Below are 19,287 nucleotides of genomic sequence, written 5' to 3' on the forward strand. Positions count from 1 at the left end.
TGTTCTATTCGACGGGTAACTCTGTGTTCTATTCGACGGGTAACTCTGTGTTCTATTCGACGGGTAACTCTGTGTTCTATTCGACGGGTAACTCTGTGTTCTATTCGACGGGTAACTCTGTGTTCTATTCGACGGGTAACTCTGTGTTCTATTCGACGGGTAACTCTGTGTTCTATTCGACGGGTAACTCTGTGTTCTATTCGACGGGTAACTCTGTGTTCTATTCGACGGGTAACTCTGTGTTCTATTCGACGGGTAACTCTGTGTTCTATTCGACGGGTAACTCTGTGTTCTATTCGACGGGTAACTCTGTGTTCTATTCGACGGGTAACTCTGTGTTCTATTCGACGGGTAACTCTGTGTTCTATTCGACGGGTAACTCTGTGTTCTATTCGACGGGTAACTCTGTGTTCTATTCGACGGGTAACTCTGTGTTCTATTCGACGGGTAACTCTGTGTTCTATTCGACGGGTAACTCTGTGTTCTATTCGACGGGTAACTCTGTGTTCTATTCGACGGGTAACTCTGTGTTCTATTCGACGGGTAACTCTGTGTTCTATTCGACGGGTAACTCTGTGTTCTATTCGACGGGTAACTCTGTGTTCTATTCGACGGGTAACTCTGTGTTCTATTCGACGGGTAACTCTGTGTTCTATTCGACGGGTAACTCTGTGTTCTATTCGACGGGTAACTCTGTGTTCTATTCGACGGGTAACTCTGTGTTCTATTCGACGGGTAACTCTGTGTTCTATTCGACGGGTAACTCTGTGTTCTATTCGACGGGTAACTCTGTGTTCTATTCGACGGGTAACTCTGTGTTCTATTCGACGGGTAACTCTGTGTTCTATTCGACGGGTAACTCTGTGTTCTATTCGACGGGTAACTCTGTGTTCTATTCGACGGGTAACTCTGTGTTCTATTCGACGGGTAACTCTGTGTTCTATTCGACGGGTAACTCTGTGTTCTATTCGACGGGTAACTCTGTGACAGGTAACTCTGTGTTCTATTAGACAGGTAACTCTGTGTTCTATTAGACAGGTAAGTCTCAATCCATAATAAGGCAGAGGATGCAAATCCATGACACCTAGGTTTTTTTCAGCAATAGGTTACGATCAATGACATCAAAAGCTGCACTGAAGTCTAACAGAGCAGCTCCCACAATCTTCTTACTATCAATTTATTTCAGCCAAGCATCAGTAATTTGTGTCAGTGCCAAGCATGTTGAGTACCCTTCCCTATAAGCATGCTGAAAGTCTGTTGGTAATTAGTTTTCGACCAAACACAAATTTTTCCAAAGGTTTACTAAGCACTTTTTAACAGACTGATTGGTCGGCTGTCTGAACCATTTAAAGGGTGCTCTGCTGTTCTTGGGTAGCTGAATGACCTTTGCCCTCCCCTCCATGTCTGAGGGCACACCGTCTTCTAAGCTTAAATTGAAGATGTGGCCAACAGGAGTCACAATGTATTCCACTACAAATCTTAGCAATTTACCATCCAGGTTGTCGGTACCAGGTGGTTTGTCCGTATTTATAGATTAGCAGCCATTTTGTTCACCTCTTCCACACCCACTTTGTGGAACTCTACACTACAGTGCTTGTCTTTCAATACTTGGTCCATTATGATGAATATGAAGGCTCAGCATTTGTTATTTGCATGTCAGGCCTAAATTTGCTAATCGTGTCAACAAAAAAGTTATTGTGGTCGGTAATATTAAAGGGTTTTGTTATGAACAAGTCCTCTGCCTCAATGACAGATGAGTTTGCTTTTTTGCCTAGAATTTCATTAAAATGTACTCCAGAGCTTCTTTTTTTTCATAGTATAGTTTCTTCTTTTAGTTATGTGATTTCTATATTTAATGTATGTTTACCACTCTGCTGTGTTGTCAGACATATTTGCTATTCCCTTTGCCTCATCCCTCTCAGCCATACAGTTTTTCCAATTAGAGTATAAACCAATCAGAGAGCCTAATTACTCTACCTTGTTTCTTGCTGGCCTCCTCTTCATCTCCCACCTCATCCTCAGTGACCTCTGACCCCGTGGTATACTCCTCATCCTCAGAAAGCAGCGTCTGCTGCCTCTGACACAGGGCAGAGGAGGGCATATCAGGGTTTAGATAAGCTGGTCCCAGATCTGTTTGGTGTCCAGCCTAACACCACTGCTCATTAACTAAGCATGAGGAGTTGGCATGGTAGCACAAACAGACTGGCCCTCAGGCTTCTGGTGGTACAAAGGTATACTATGTCACTACTGTAATGTCACGTCATACACACACACAAACACACGTATACAGACACGGACACACACACTGCAGCACAATTACATTTGGAAACAATAAACGTTGATCATACCAGTTGCCGGCTCCAGTTTTTCAACAGGGAAAACTGCAAAGCAATAGGTTGAGTTAGTTAGACTATAGTCCATTTGAAACAGGTTGAGTTAGACTATAGTCTATTTGAAACAGGTTGAGTTAGACTATAGTCTATTTGAAACAGGTTGAGTAAGACTATAGTCTATTTGAAATAGGTTGAGTTAGACTATAGTCTATTTGAAACAGGTTGAGTAAGACTATAGTCTATTTGAAATAGGTTGAGTTAGACTATAGTCTATTTGAAACAGGTTGAGTTAGACTATAGTCTATTTGAAACAGGTTGAGTTAGACTATAGTCTATTTGAAACAGGTTGAGTTAGACTATAGGCATATCTATGACTCCACAAATCAAGTGCAGGTCGACGTTAATTGTCATCAATCTTGCCCTGGAGGCAGAACTGAGTGATTTCCGAAGATGGGCCAGCCGCAAAGTCAAAATTGTCTATATCGTAAAAATTCTTTAAAACAAAAATGTGCTTTTTGGTCTTATTTAAGGTTTTGTTTGATTATGCATTAGAGTTAGCAGTGTGGTTTAGGTTAGGCATTAGGGTTAGCAGTGTGGTTAGGGTTAGGCATTAGGGTTAGCAGTGTGGTTAAGGTTAGGTTTAAAATCAGATGTTCTGTAGTTAGTAGACAGATGTGTAGCCAGATAGGTATATCATGGAGGTCTGGTTGCCATTGTAAATAACACATTTGAGCAAACCCACTAAAGTTCCTAAAAACGTATCATTCTACTTGTGAGTATGAATTTGACCTCAATTAACTTGCCTGGATAAATAAATAAATAAATAAGTTGTAAACTCACGGTGGTGCCCTCTACTCTCTGAAGCCCCGGCTCTACCAGGATGTCACAGTCCAGTACCCGCTCCCCTCTCTCCCCTCTCTCCCCCCTCTCTGAACCACTGGAGGGGGAGTCTACAGGCCTGGCACATAGATACACAGAGAGAGAACAAGGGAGTATCACTAAACACAAAACCTGTCATAAGATACAAAAATACACACACAGTTTCTTACCCTGTCTCTGGTAGGGGTGTGTTGGGGACACACACACAGTTTCTTACCCTGTCTCTGGTAGGGGTGTGTTGGGGACACACACACAGTTTCTTACCCTGTCTCTGGTAGGGGTGTGTTGGGGACACACACACAGTGTCTTACCCTGTCTCTGGTAGGGGTGTGTTGGGGACACACACACAGTTTCTTACCCTGTCTCTGGTAGGGGTGTGTTGGGGACACACACACACAGTTTCTTACCCTGTCTCTGGTAGGGGTATGTTGGGGACACACACACAGTTTCTTACCCTGTCTCTGGTAGGGGTGTGTTAGGGACACACACACACAGTTTCTTACCCTGTCTCTGGTAGGGGTGTGTTGGGGACACACACACACAGTTTCTTACCCTGTCTCTGGTAGGGGTGTGTTGGGGACACACACACACAGTTTCTTACCCTGTCTCTGGTAGGGGTGTGTTGGGGACACACACACACAGTTTCTTACCCTGTCTCTGGTAGGGGTGTGTTGGACACACACACACACAGTTTCTTACCCTGTCTCTGGTAGGGGTGTGTTGGACACACACACACACACAGTTTCTTACCCTGTCTCTGGTAGGGGTGTGTTGGACACACACACACACAGTTTCTTACCCTGTCTCTGGTAGGGGTGTGTTGGACACACACACACACAGTTTCTTACCCTGTCTCTGGTAGGGGTGTGTTGGACACACACACACACAGTTTCTTACCCTGTCTCTGGTAGGGGTGTGTTGGACACACACACACACACAGTTTCTTACCCTGTCTCTGGTAGGGGTGTGTTGGGTACACACACACACACAGTTTCTTACCCTGTCTCTGGTAGGGGTGTGTTGGGGACACACACACAGTTTCTTACCCTGTCTCTGGTAGGGGTGTGTTGGGTACACACACAGTTTCTTACCCTGTCTCTGGTAGGGGTGTGTTGGGTACACACACAGTTTCTTACCCTGTCTCTGGTAGGGGTGTGTTGGGGACACACACAGTTTCTTACCCTGTCTCTGGTAGGGGTGTGTTGGGTACACACACACACACAGTTTCTTACCCTGTCTCTGGTAGGGGTGTGTTGGGTACACACACACAGTTTCTTACCCTGTCTCTGGTAGGGGTGTGTTGGGTACACACACAGTTTCTTACCCTGTCTCTGGTAGGGGTGTGTTGGGGACACACACACAGTTTCTTACCCTGTCTCTGGTTGGGGTGTGTTGGGGACACACACACCGTTTCTTACCCTGTCTCTGGTAGGGGTGTGTTGGGGACACACACACACAGTTTCTTACCCTGTCTCTGGTAGGGGTGTGTTGGGGACACACACACACAGTTTCTTACCCTGTCTCTGGTAGGGGTGTGTTGGGTACACACACACACACACAGTTTCTTACCCTGTCTCTGGTAGGGGTGTGTTGGGGACACACACACACAGTTTCTTACCCTGTCTCTGGTAGGGGTGTGTTGGGTACACACACACACACACAGTTTCTTACCCTGTCTCTGGTAGGGGTGTGTTGGGTACACACACAGTTTCTTACCCTGTCTCTGGTAGGGGTGTGTTGGGGACACACACACAGTTTCTTACCCTGTCTCTGGTAGGGGTGTGTTGGGGACACACACACCGTTTCTTACCCTGTCTCTGGTAGGGGTGTGTTGGGGACACACACACAGTTTCTTACCCTGTCTCTGGTAGGGGTGTGTTGGGGACACACACACACACAGTTTCTTACCCTGTCTCTGGTAGGGGTGTGTTGGGGACACACACTGCCTCTCTGTGTAGTAGCAGGTCGTTGAGTAGTCTGGTCTGGGCTGAGTTTACCTGGTGGTCCCCAGTACAGTCTCCACTGTCTGACGCATTCACTATGTGGTCCCGCATCTTACAGCCCTGAGACACACACACCGTTTTGACAAGATTCAAGTGTGAAATGTGTCAAATCTGTATTGTGTGAGATCCCACCTTGGGAATGCCGGTGGGGTCAGTGTGTTACTACCTTGGGAATGCCAGTGGGGTTAGTGTGTTCCTACCTTGGGAATGCCAGTGGGGTCAGTGTGTCAGTGTGTTCCTACCTTGGGATTCCTGGTGGGGTCAGTGTGTCAGTGTGTTCCTACCTTGGGAATGCCGGTGGGGTCAGTGTGTTCCTACCTTGGGAATGCCGGTGGGGTCAGTGTGTTCCTATCTTGGGCATGTCGGTGGGGTCAGTGTGTTCCTACCTTGGGAATCCTGGTGGGGTCAGTGTGTTCCTACCTTGGGATTCCTGGTGGGGTCAGTGTGTCAGTGTGTTCCTACCTTGGGAATGCCGGTGGGGTCAGTGTGTTCCTACCTTGGGAATGCCGGTGGGGTCAGTGTGTTCCTATCTTGGGCATGTCGGTGGGGTCAGTGTGTTCCTACCTTGGGAATCCTGGTGGGGTCAGTGTGTTCCTACCTTGGGAATGCCGGTGGGGTCAGTGTGTGAGTGTGTTCCTACCTTGGGCATGCCGGTGGGGTTAGTGTGTTCCTACCTTGGGAATGCCGGTGGGGTCAGTGTGTTCCTACCTTGGGAATGCCGGTGGGGGTCAGTGTGTTCCTACCTTGGGAATGCCGGTGGGGTCAGTGTGTTCCTACCTTGGGAATGCCGGTGGGGTCAGTGTGTTCCTACCTTGGGAATGCCGGTGGGGTCAGTGTGTTCCTACCTTGGGAATGCCGGTGGGGTCAGTGTGTTCCTACCTTGGGAATGCCGGTGGGGTCAGTGTGAGTGTGTTCCTACCTTGGGAATGCCGGTGGGGTCAGTGTGTTCCTACCTTGGGTATGCCGGTGGGGTCAGTGTGAGTGTGTTCCTACCTTGGGAATGCCGGTGGGGTCAGTGTGTTTCTACCTTGGGAATGCCGGTGGGGTCAGTGTGAGTGTGCTCCTACCTTGGGCATGCCGGTGGGGTCAAAGCGTAGTGTCCTCTGGTTGCAGCAGGGGTAGATGCCCGTCCCGTGCCAGCCCTGCTCTGTCCCCATGCCCGGGTACACCACAACCTCTGGGTGATATCGACAGTGGGACAGCTCTGCACACACAAACGCCTGGAGACACACACACACACACGTCTGGATGCATTACACAATGCCTGGAGTGCACATGCACACACGCAAACAGACCCCCCCCCCCCTGTTGGCAGTTGGAGCAGGTGAGGTGGTTGACAGCCTCCCCCTCCCCCCCTACCTGTTGGCAGTGGGAGCAGGTGAGGTGGTTGACAGCCCCCCCCCCCATACCTGTTGGCAGTGGGGTCAGGTGAGGTGGTTGACAGCCCCCCCCTCCCCCCTACCTGTTGGCAGTGGGAGCAGGTGAGGTGGTTGACAGCACCCCCCCACCTGTTGGCAGTGGGAGCAGGTGAGGTGGTTGACAGCCCCCCCCCCCCATACCTGTTGGCAGTGGGAGCAGGTGAGGTGGTTGACAGCCCCCCCCCATACCTGTTGGCAGTGGGAGCAGGAGAGGTGGTTGACAGCCCCCCCACCCTACCTGTTGGCAGTGGGAGCAGGTGAGGTGGTTGACAGCCCCCCCCCCCCCACCTATTGGCAGTGGGAGCAGGTGAGGTGGCTGACAGCCCCCCCCCTACCTGTTGGCAGTTGGAGCAGGTGAGGTGGTTGACAGCCCCCCCCCCCTCCCCCCTACCTGTTGGCAGTGGGAGCAGGTGAGGTGGTTGACAGCCCCCCCCCCCCCCCCCACCTATTGGCAGTGGGAGCAGGTGAGGTGGTTGACAGCCCCCCCCCCCCCCCCCCTACCTGTTGGCAGTGGGAGCAGGTGAGGTGGTTGACAGCCCCCCCCCCCCCCCACCTATTGGCAGTGGGTGCAGGTGAGGTGGTTGACAGCCCCCCCCCCCCCTCCCCCCTACCTGTTGGCAGTGGGAGCAGGTGAGGTGGTTGACAGCCCCCCCCCCCCCCCCCACCTATTGGCAGTGGGAGCAGGTGAGGTGGTTGACAGCCCCCCCCCCTACCTGTTGGCAGTTGGAGCAGGTGAGGTGGTTGACAGCCCCCCTCCCCCCTACCTGTTGGCAGTGGGAGCAGGTGAGGTGGTTGACAGCCCCCCCCCCCCCCCCCCCCTACCTGTTGGCAGTGGGAGAAGGTGAGGTGGTTGACAGCCCCCCCCCCCCCCCCCACCTATTGGCAGTGGGAGCAGGTGAGGTGGTTGACAGCCCCCCCCCCCCCTTCCTGTTGGCAGTGGGAGCAGGTGAGGTGGTTGACAGCCCCCCCCCCCCCCCCCCCTCCCCCCTACCTGTTGGCAGTGGGAGCAGGTGAGGTGGTTGACAGCCCCCCCCCCCCCCCCCCCACCTATTGGCAGTGGGAGCAGGTGAGGTGGTTGACAGCCCCCCCCCCCCCCCCCCCTACCTGTTGGCAGTGGGAGCAGGTGAGGTGGTTGACAGCCCCCCCCCCCCCACCTATTGGCAGTGGGAGCAGGTGAGGTGGTTGACAGCCCCCCCCCCCCCTCCCCCCTACCTGTTGGCAGTGGGAGCAGGTGAGGTGGTTGACAGCCCCCCCCCCCCCCCCACCTATTGGCAGTGGGAGCAGGTGAGGTGGTTGACAGCCCCCCCCCCTACCTGTTGGCAGTTGGAGCAGGTGAGGTGGTTGACAGCCCCCCCCCCCTCCCCCCTACCTGTTGGCAGTGGGAGCAGGTGAGGTGGTTGACAGCCCCCCCCCCCCCCCCCCCTACCTGTTGGCAGTGGGAGAAGGTGAGGTGGTTGACAGCCCCCCCCCCCCCCCCCCACCTATTGGCAGTGGGAGCAGGTGAGGTGGTTGACAGCCCCCCCCCCCCTTCCTGTTGGCAGTGGGAGCAGGTGAGGTGGTTGACAGCCCCCCCCCCCCCCCCCCCCCTACCTGTTGGCAGTGGGAGCAGGTGAGGTGGTTGACAGCCCCCCCCCTACCTGTTGGCAGTGGGAGCAGGTGAGGTGGTTGACAGCCCCCCCCACCCCCACACCTATTGGCAGTGGGAGCAGGTGAGGTGGCTGACAGCCCCCCCCCCCCCCCCCTACCTGTTGGCAGTGGGAGCAGGAGAGGTGGTTGACAGCCCCCCCACCCTACCTGTTGGCAGTGGGAGCAGGTGAGGTGGTTGACAGCCCCCCCCTTACCTGTTGGCAGTTGGAGCAGGTGAGGTGGCTGACAGCCCCCCCCCCCCCCCCCCCCTACCTGTTGGCAGTGGGAGCAGGAGAGGTGGTTGACAGCCCCCCCACCCTACCTGTTGGCAGTGGGAGCAGGTGAGGTGGTTGACAGCCCCCCCCCCCCCCTACCTGTTGGCAGTGGGAGCAGGTGAGGTGGTTGACAGCCCCCCCCCTACCTGTTGGCAGTGGGAGCAGGTGAGGTGGTTGACAGCCCCCCCCCCCCCCCCCCTCCCCCCTACCTGTTGGCAGTGGGAGCAGGTGAGGTGGTTGACAGCCCCCCCCCCCCCCCCCCCACCTATTGGCAGTGGGAGCAGGTGAGGTGGTTGACAGCCCCCCCCCCCCCCCCCCTACCTGTTGGCAGTGGGAGCAGGTGAGGTGGTTGACAGCCCCCCCCCCCCCCCCACCTATTGGCAGTGGGAGCAGGTGAGGTGGTTGACAGCCCCCCCCCCCCCCTCCCCCCTACCTGTTGGCAGTGGGAGCAGGTGAGGTGGTTGACAGCCCCCCCCCCCCTTCCTGTTGGCAGTGGGAGCAGGTGAGGTGGTTGACAGCCCCCCCCCCCCCCCCCCCCCTACCTGTTGGCAGTGGGAGCAGGTGAGGTGGTTGACAGCCCCCCCCCTACCTGTTGGCAGTGGGAGCAGGTGAGGTGGTTGACAGCCCCCCCCCTACCTGTTGGCAGTGGGAGCAGGTGAGGTGGTTGACAGCCCCCCCCCCCCCCCCTACCTGTTGGCAGTGGGAGCAGGAGAGGTGGTTGACAGCCCCCCCACCCTACCTGTTGGCAGTGGGAGCAGGTGAGGTGGTTGACAGCCCCCCCCCTTACCTGTTGGCAGTTGGAGCAGGTGAGGTGGCTGACAGCCCCCCCCCCCCCCCCCCCTACCTGTTGGCAGTGGGAGCAGGAGAGGTGGTTGACAGCCCCCCCACCCTACCTGTTGGCAGTGGGAGCAGGTGTGGTGGTTGACAGCCCCCCCCCCCCCTACCTGTTGGCAGTGGGAGCAGGTGAGGTGGTTGACAGCCCCCCCCCTACCTGTTGGCAGTGGGAGCAGGTGAGGTGGTTGACAGCCCCCCCCCCCCCCCCCCCCCCTCCCCCCTACCTGTTGGCAGTGGGAGCAGGTGAGGTGGTTGACAGCCCCCCCCCCCCCCCCCCCCCCTATTGGCAGTGGGAGCAGGTGAGGTGGTTGACAGCCCCCCCCCCCCCCCCCTACCTGTTGGCAGTGGGAGCAGGTGAGGTGGTTGACAGCCCCCCCCCCCCCCCCCACCTATTGGCAGTGGGAGCAGGTGAGGTGGTTGACAGCCCCCCCCCCCCCTCCCCCCTACCTGTTGGCAGTGGGAGCAGGTGAGGTGGTTGACAGCCCCCCCCCCCCCCCCACCTATTGGCAGTGGGAGCAGGTGAGGTGGTTGACAGCCCCCCCCCCTACCTGTTGGCAGTTGGAGCAGGTGAGGTGGTTGACAGCCCCCCCCCCCTCCCCCCTACCTGTTGGCAGTGGGAGCAGGTGAGGTGGTTGACAGCCCCCCCCCCCCCCCCCCCCTACCTGTTGGCAGTGGGAGAAGGTGAGGTGGTTGACAGCCCCCCCCCCCCCCCCCCCACCTATTGGCAGTGGGAGCAGGTGAGGTGGTTGACAGCCCCCCCCCCCCCCCCCACCTATTGGCAGTGGGAGCAGGTGAGGTGGTTGACAGCCCCCCCCCCCCTTCCTGTTGGCAGTGGGAGCAGGTGAGGTGGTTGACAGCCCCCCCCCCCCCCCCCCCCCCTACCTGTTGGCAGTGGGAGCAGGTGAGGTGGTTGACAGCCCCCCCCCTACCTGTTGGCAGTGGGAGCAGGTGAGGTGGTTGACAGCCCCCCCCCTACCTGTTGGCAGTGGGAGCAGGTGAGGTGGTTGACAGCCCCCCCCCCCCCCCCCCCACCTATTGGCAGTGGGAGCAGGTGAGGTGGTTGACAGCCCCCCCCCCCCTTCCTGTTGGCAGTGGGAGCAGGTGAGGTGGCTGACAGCCCCCCCCCCCCCCCCCTACCTGTTGGCAGTGGGAGCAGGAGAGGTGGTTGACAGCCCCCCCACCCTACCTGTTGGCAGTGGGAGCAGGTGAGGTGGTTGACAGCCCCCCCCTTACCTGTTGGCAGTTGGAGCAGGTGAGGTGGCTGACAGCCCCCCCCCCCCCCCCCCCCCTACCTGTTGGCAGTGGGAGCAGGAGAGGTGGTTGACAGCCCCCCCACCCTACCTGTTGGCAGTGGGAGCAGGTGAGGTGGTTGACAGCCCCCCCCCCCCCCCTACCTGTTGGCAGTGGGAGCAGGTGAGGTGGTTGACAGCCCCCCCCCTACCTGTTGGCAGTGGGAGCAGGTGAGGTGGTTGACAGCCCCCCCCCCCCCCCCCCCCCCCCCTACCTGTTGGCAGTGGGAGCAGGAGAGGTGGTTGACAGCCCCCCCACCCTACCTGTTGGCAGTGGGAGCAGGTGAGGTGGTTGACAGCCCCCCCCTTACCTGTTGGCAGTTGGAGCAGGTGAGGTGGTTGACAGCCCCCCCCCCCCCCCCCCTACCTGTTGGCAGTGGGAGCAGGTGAGGTGGTTGACAGCCCCCCCCCCCCCCCCTACCTGTTGGCAGTGGGAGCAAGTGAGGTGGTTGGCAGCCCCCCCACCCTACCTGTTGGCAGTGGAAGCAGGTGAGGTGGCTGACAGCCCCCCCCCCCCCCCCCCCCTACCTGTTGGCAGTGGGAGCAGGAGAGGTGGTTGACAGCCCCCCCACCCTACCTGTTGGCAGTGGGAGCAGGTGAGGTGGTTGACAGCCCCCCCCCCCCCCTTCCTGTTGGCAGTGGGAGCAGGTGAGGTGGCTGACAGCCCCCCCCCCCCCCCCCTACCTGTTGGCAGTGGGAGCAGGAGAGGTGGTTGACAGCCCCCCCACCCTACCTGTTGGCAGTGGGAGCAGGTGAGGTGGTTGACAGCCCCCCCCTTACCTGTTGGCAGTTGGAGCAGGTGAGGTGGCTGACAGCCCCCCCCCCCCCCCCCCCCTACCTGTTGGCAGTGGGAGCAGGAGAGGTGGTTGACAGCCCCCCCACCCTACCTGTTGGCAGTGGGAGCAGGTGAGGTGGTTGACAGCCCCCCCCCCCCCCTACCTGTTGGCAGTGGGAGCAGGTGAGGTGGTTGACAGCCCCCCCCCTACCTGTTGGCAGTGGGAGCAGGTGAGGTGGTTGACAGCCCCCCCCCCCCCCCCCCCCCCCTACCTGTTGGCAGTGGGAGCAGGAGAGGTGGTTGACAGCCCCCCCACCCTACCTGTTGGCAGTGGGAGCAGGTGAGGTGGTTGACAGCCCCCCCCTTACCTGTTGGCAGTTGGAGCAGGTGTGGTGGTTGACAGCCCCCCCCCCCCCCCCCCTACCTGTTGGCAGTGGGAGCAGGTGAGGTGGTTGACAGCCCCCCCCCCCCCCCCTACCTGTTGGCAGTGGGAGCAAGTGAGGTGGTTGGCAGCCCCCCCACCCTACCTGTTGGCAGTGGAAGCAAGTGAGGTGGTTGGCAGCCCCCCCCCCCCCCCCCCCCCCCCCCCCCCTACCTGTTGGCAGTGGGAGCAGGTGAGGTGGTTGATGGTTCCCCAGATCCTCCAGTAGACCAGCACCCAGGACTTCAGCTCCTCATATAGTCCGGTCATGTAATCATGGACCTCCCATCTCTTCTGCCTACAGACCAGAGGTAGTGATACAAATGACTCTCCTTTATTCTGTCCATGTTTCTCAAAGCAGCTCCACCACAAAACCATGTTGGCCAGCCTGGTCTTTGGAACCAACTCAGTGGCCTTGTGGTTAGAGTGTCCACCCTGAGATTGGAAGGTCAGGAGTTCTGCTTGGAACTCAGCATTAAGGAGATAGATTGGCCCTGTGATAGACTAGTGTCCTGTCCAGGGGGTGTACTGAGGTGATAGACTAGTGTCCTGTCCAGGGGGTGTACTGAGGTGATAGACTAGTGTCCTGTCCAGGGGGTGTACTGAGGTGATAGACTAGTGTCCTGTCCAGGGGGTGTACTGAGGAGGTAGACTAGTGTCCTGTCCAGGGGGTGTACTGAGGAGATAGACTAGTGTCCTGTCCAGGGGGTGTACTGAGGAGGTAGACTAGTGTCCTGTCCAGGGGGTGTACTGAGGAGATAGACTAGTGTCCTGTCCAGGGGGTGTACTGAGGAGATAGACTAGTGTCCTGTCCAGGGGGTGTACTGAGGAGATAGACTAGTGTCCTGTCCAGGGGGTGTACTGAGGAGATGGACTAGTGTCCTGTCCAGGGTGTGTACTGAGGAGATAGACTAGTGTCCTGTCCAGGGGGTGTACTGAGGAGATAGACTAGTGTCCTGTCCAGGGGGTGTACTGAGGTGATAGACTAGTGTCCTGTCCAGGGGGTGTACTGAGGAGATGGACTAGTGTCCTGTCCAGGGGGTATACTGAGGAGATAGACTAGTGTCCTGTCCAGGGGGTGTACTGAGGAGATGGACTAGTGTCCTGTCCAGAGGGTGTAACAGCAGAGGGTGCACCCCCCTATCCACATCGACGGGACAGCAGTGGAGGAGGTGGAACGTTTCAAGTTCCTCGGCGTACACATCACGGACAAACTTAAAATGGTTCACCCACACAGACAGTGTAGTGAGGCTGAAGAAATTAGACTTGTCACCTAAAACCCTTACAAACTTCTAGATGCACAATTGAGAGCATCCTGTCGGGCTGTATCACCGCCTGGTACGGCAACTGCACGGTTCACAACCGTAAGGCTCTCCAGAGGGTAGTGAGGTCTGCACAACGCATCACCGGGGGGAAACTACCTGCCCTCCAGGACACCTACAGCACCCGATGTCACAGGAAGGCCATAAAGATCATCAAAGACAACAACCACCTGAGCCACTGCCTGTTCCCCCCGCTATCATCCAGAAGGCGAGGTCAGTACAGGTGCATCAAAGCTGGAACCGAGAGACTGAAAAATAGCTTCTATCTCAAGGCCATCAGACTGTTAAACAGCCATCACTAACATAGAGAGGCTGCTACCTACATACAGATTTTAAATCATTGGCCACTTTAATAAATAGATCACAAGTCTCTTTAATAATGCCACTTTAATAATGTTTACATATCTTGCATTACTCATCTCATTGGTATATACTGTATTTTATACTATCTATTCTATGACGCTCTGTCATAAATTTGTGTGTATTAGGTAGTTGTTGTGGAATTTGTTAGATTACTTGTTAGATATTACTGCACTGTCGGAACTAGAAGCACAAGCACCTCTCCGACGTGCCCCTCTCCGACGTGCCCCTCTCCGACGTGCCCCTCTCCAACGTGCCCCTCTCCGACGTGCACCTCTCCGACGTGCCCCTCTCCAACGTGCCCCTCTCCAACGTGCCCCTCTCCGACGTGCCCCTCTCCGACGTGCCCCTCTCCGACGTGCACCTCTCCGACGTGCACCTCTCCGACGTGCACCTCTCCAACGTGCCCCTCTCCAACGTGCCCCTCTCCAACGTGCCCCTCTCCAACGTGCCCCTCTCCGACGTGCCCCTCTCCAACGTGCCCCTCTCCGACGTGCCCCTCTCCAACGTGCCCCTCTCCAACGTGCCCCTCTCCAACGTGCCCCTCTCCGACGTGCCCCTCTCCAACGTGCCCCTCTCCAACGTGCCCCTCTCCGACGTGCCCCTCTCCGACGTGCCCCTCTCCGACGTGCCCCTCTCCAACGTGCCCCTCTCCGACGTGCCCCTCTCCGACGTGCCCCTCTCCGACGTGCACCTCTCCGACGTGCCCCTCTCCGACGTGCCCCTCTCCGACGTGCCCCTCTCCGACGTGCCCCTCTCCGACGTGCCCCTCTCCGACGTGCCCCTCTCCGACGTGCCCCTCTCCAACGTGCCCCTCTCCGACGTGCCCCTCTCCGACGTGCCCCTCTCCAACGTGCCCCTCTCCGACGTGCCCCTCTCCAACGTGCCCCTCTCCAACGTGCCCCTCTCCAACGTGCCCCTCTCCAACGTGCCCCTCTCCAACGTGCCCCTCTCCGACGTGCCCCTCTCCAACGTGCCCCTCTCCAACGTGCCCCTCTCCAACGTGCCCCTCTCCAACGTGCCCCTCTCCAACGTGCCCCTCTCCAACGTGCCCCTCTCCAACGTGCCCCTCTCCAACGTGCCCCTCTCCAACGTGCCCCTCTCCAACGTGCCCCTCTCCAACGTGCCCCTCTCCGACGTGCACCTCTCCGACGTGCCCCTCTCCGACGTGCCCCTCTCCGACGTGCCCCTCTCCAACGTGCCCCTCTCCGACGTGCCCCTCTCCGACGTGCCCCTCTCCGACGTGCCCCTCTCCAACGTGCCCCTCTCCGACGTGCCCCTCTCCGACGTGCCCCTCTCCAACGTGCCCCTCTCCGACGTGCCCCTCTCCAACGTGCCCCTCTCCGACGTGCCCCTCTCCGACGTGCACCTCTCCAACGTGCCCCTCTCCAACGTGCCCCTCTCCGACGTGCCCCTCTCCAACGTGCCCCTCTCCAACGTGCCCCTCTCCGACGTGCCCCTCTCCGACGTGCCCCTCTCCGACGTGCCCCTCTCCAACGTGCCCCTCTCCGACGTGCCCCTCTCCGACGTGCCCCTCTCCGACGTGCCCCTCTCCAACGTGCCCCTCTCCGACGTGCCCCTCTCCGACGTGCACCTCTCCGACGTGCCCCTCTCCGACGTGCCCCTCTCCGACGTGCCCCTCTCCAACGTGCCCCTCTCCGACGTGCCCCTCTCCGACGTGCCCCTCTCCGACGTGCCCCTCTCCGACGTGCCCCTCTCCGACGTGCCCCTCTCCGACGTGCACCTCTCCGACGTGCCCCTCTCCGACGTGCCCCTCTCCGACGTGCACCTCTCCGACGTGCACCTCTCCGACGTGCACCTCTCCAACGTGCACCTCCCCACAAATCCCAACCAACAACTTTCCGGGACACGTCCTCTATTCATTTGAATGTGTTGACAGTTGGAGAAATTGCTTTGAGCTGCGCTGAGAATTCAAAAAGTATGAAAGCCAACGCTGCAATATTCTAGAACACTGCTGTGCGTATGGCGTCCAAATGCGGTACTCTGAGAGACCCTTTACAGTCATGCACGATTACATTTGACATATGGATGGCCACAGAGGGAATCAAACCCACAACCAAGGTGTAACTGGGTGGTACAGGACCTGCTGTGAGTGTAGGTGATGTCTCCTCGAGGGTCGATGTTGATCTTCCCTGGGATGCAGGAGATCTTCCTCTCTGTGTCCTTGGTCAGCAGTTTCAGGCACAGACAACATCTGGGAAAGACAAGTTGCAGTTCGGTGGTTAGGCGAGGTTAACACGAGTCGTATTCCTTGGGAACCAAACAGAAGAAAACAGACAAACAGGTAGGGATCTACCTACACTTGTCCAGTAAGAAACGCTCATTTTTGTTTTGTGATGCAAAATGTTCTCTGTTGTGTGCCCAAATGAATAAGACCAATGACAGACAGAGCAGTGTATCCCAGAGCTGCCACACACCTGTACAGAGTCGATGCGTTGCCTGGGGAGTCCTGGTTCTTATAGTCAGGATCGAAGAGACACTCAATTTTCTTCTGGAATAACTTACTGAGGAAAGGGAGAAATGAAAGGTGTTGGCTGAAGCAGAACGATCTGTCTACCAGGCCTGACAAAATCACTAGGGTCTACCTTTTGAACTTGTCTTTTCTGTCCATGATGTCGTCTGCCTCGTTGTGGCTGAAGAGGTCAGAGATGTCCGCTGCCATGTTACTGTTGATGCAGTTCATGTTGCAGGGTGTGGCCACGATGGCACTCATGTGCTTGTGACAGTACTGAATACACTCCTCCACCTATGAGAGGACAACATGTGACTGACTACACTCCTCCACCTATGAGAGGTCAACATGTGACAGAATACACTCCTCCACCTATGAGAGGTCAACATGTGACAGAATACACTCCTCCACCTATGAGAGGTCAACATGTGACTGACTACACTCCTCCACCTATGAGAGGTCAACATGTCACTGAATACACTCCTCCACCTATGAGAGGTCAACATGTGACTGACTACACTCCTCCACCTATGAGAGGTCAACATGTGACTGACTACACTCCTCCACCTATGAGAGGTCAACATGTGACTGAATACACTCCTCCACCTATGAGAGGCCAACATGTGACTGAATACACTCCTCCACCTATGAGAGGACAACATGTGACTGACTACACTCCTCCACCTATGAGAGGTCAACATGTGACAGAATACACTCCTCCACCTATGAGAGGTCAACATGTGACAGAATACACTCCTCCACCTATGAGAGGTCAACATGTGACAGTACTGAATACACTCCTCCACCTATGAGAGGACAACATGTGACTGAATACACTCCTCCACCTATGAGAGGTCAACATGTGACAGAATACACTCCTCCACCTATGAGAGGTCAACATGTGACAGTACTGAATACACTCCTCCACCTATGAGAGGTCAACATGTGACAGAATACACTCCTCCACCTATGAGAGGTCAACATGTGACTGAATACACTCCTCCACCTATGAGAGGTCAACATGTGACTGACTACACTCCTCCACCTATGAGAGGTCAACATGTCACTGAAAACACTCCTCCACCTATGAGAGGTCAACATGTGACTGACTACACTCCTCCACCTATGAGAGGTCAACATGTGACAGAATACACTCCTCCACCTATGAGAGGTCAACATGTAACAGAATACACTCCTCCACCTATGAGAGGTCAACATGTGACTGAATACACTCCACCTATGAGAGGACAACATGTGACTGAATACACTCCTCCACCTATGAGAGGTCAACATGTGACAGAATACACTCCTCCACCTATGAGAGGTCAACATGTGACAGTACTGAATACACTCCTCCACCTATGAGAGGTCAACATGTGACAGAATACACTCCTCCACCTATGAGAGGTCAACATGTGACAGTACTGAATACACTCCTCCACCTATGAGAGGTCAACATGTGACAGAATACACTCCTCCACCTATGAGAGGTCAACATGTGACTGAATACACTCCTCCACCTATGAGAGGACAACATGTGACTGACTACACTCCTCCACCTATGAGAGGTCAACATGTGACTGAATACACTCCTCCACCTATGAGAGAACAACATGTGACTGAATACACTCCTCCACCTATGAGAGGTCAACATGTGACAGAATACACTCCTCCACCTATGAGAGGTCAACATGTGACAGTACTGAATACACTCCTCCACCTATGAGAGGACAACATGTGACTGAATACACTCCTCCACCTATGAGAGGTCAACATGTGACAGAATACACTCCTCCACCTATGAGAGGTCAACATGTGACAGTACTGAATACACTCCTCCACCTATGAGAGGTCAACATGTGACAGAATACACTCCTCCACCTATGAGAGGTCAACATGTGACTGAATACACTCCTCCACCTATGAGAGGTCAACATGTGACTGACTACACTCCTCCACCTATGAGAGGTCAACATGTCACTGAAAACACTCCTCCACCTATGAGAGGTCAACATGTGACTGACTACACTCCTCCACCTATGAGAGGTCAACATGTGACAGAATACACTCCTCCACCTATGAGAGGTCAACATGTAACAGAATACACTCCTCCACCTATGAGAGGTCAACATGTGACTGAATACACTCCTCCACCTATGAGAGGACAACATGTGACTGAATACACTCCTCCACCTATGAGAGGTCAACATGTGACAGAATACACTCCTCCACCTATGAGAGGTCAACATGTGACAGTACTGAATACACTCCTCCACCTATGAGAGGTCAACATGTGACAGAATACACTCCTCCACCTATGAGAGGTCAACATGTGACAGTACTGAATACACTCCTCCACCTATGAGAGGTCAACATGTGACAGAATACACTCCTCCACCTATGAGAGGTCAACATGTGACTGAATACACTCCTCCACCTATGAGAGGACAACATGTGACTGACTACACTCCTCCACCTATGAGAGGTCAACATGTGACTGAATACACTCCTCCACCTATGAGAGAACAACATGTGACTGAATACACTCCTCCACCTATGAGAGGTCAACATGTGACAGAATACACTCCTCCACCTATGAGAGGTCAACATGTGACAGTAGTGAATACACTCCTCCACCTATGAGAGGACAACATGTGACAGAATACACTCCTCCACCTATGAGAGAACAACATGTGACAGAATACACTCCTCCACCTATGAGAGGTCAACATGTGACTGAATACACTCCTCCACCTATGAGAGGACAACATGTGACTGAATACATTCCTCCACCTATGAGAGGTCAACATGTGACAGAATACACTCCTCCACCTATGAGAGGTCGACATAAATAGGTCATTGAGTTTGTTCAAGGCCTTGGAAGTCATGTGTCACTTACTTGCAAGAAAAGTAACATGTTACAGTTCTAAAAACAATTGTAATGGTAACCATGCAACAGGAAGTGAACCGTTCCAAAGGCCCTTCGTTTTCTGTAACCATGCAACAGGAAGTGAACCGTTCCAAAGGCCCTTCGTTTTCTGTAACCATGCAACAGGAAGTGAACCGTTCCAAAGGCCCTTTGTTTTCTGTAACCATGCAACAGGAAGTGAACTGTTCCAAAGGCCCTTTGTTTTCTGTAACCATGCAACAGGAAGTGAACTGTTCCAAAGGCCCTTCGTTTTCTGTAACCATGCAACAGGAAGTGAACTGTTCCAAAGGCCCTTCGTTTTCTGTAACCATGCAACAGGAAGTGAACTGTTCCAAAGGCCCTTCGTTTTC

At 55.6% G+C, this 19,287-nt stretch overlaps 1 protein-coding gene across 1 annotated transcript in view; it reads right to left on the minus strand.

Moving 5' to 3' along the window:
* Positions 1-19,287, minus strand: part of LOC129865007 (SANT and BTB domain regulator of class switch recombination-like) — a 29,031-nt gene that overhangs the window by 4,720 nt on the left and 5,024 nt on the right. Inside the window, 9 exon segments of the mRNA XM_055937398.1 lie at positions 1,978-2,077; positions 2,349-2,381; positions 3,174-3,291; positions 5,121-5,275; positions 6,283-6,435; positions 12,028-12,151; positions 15,640-15,750; positions 15,974-16,060; positions 16,142-16,302. Coding sequence (XP_055793373.1) covers positions 1,978-2,077; positions 2,349-2,381; positions 3,174-3,291; positions 5,121-5,275; positions 6,283-6,435; positions 12,028-12,151; positions 15,640-15,750; positions 15,974-16,060; positions 16,142-16,302 — 1,042 coding nt within the window.

The sequence above is a fragment of the Salvelinus fontinalis genome, chromosome 1 (genome assembly GCF_029448725.1).
Source record: "Salvelinus fontinalis isolate EN_2023a chromosome 1, ASM2944872v1, whole genome shotgun sequence".
In the NCBI taxonomy this organism is placed as follows: domain Eukaryota; kingdom Metazoa; phylum Chordata; class Actinopteri; order Salmoniformes; family Salmonidae; genus Salvelinus; species Salvelinus fontinalis.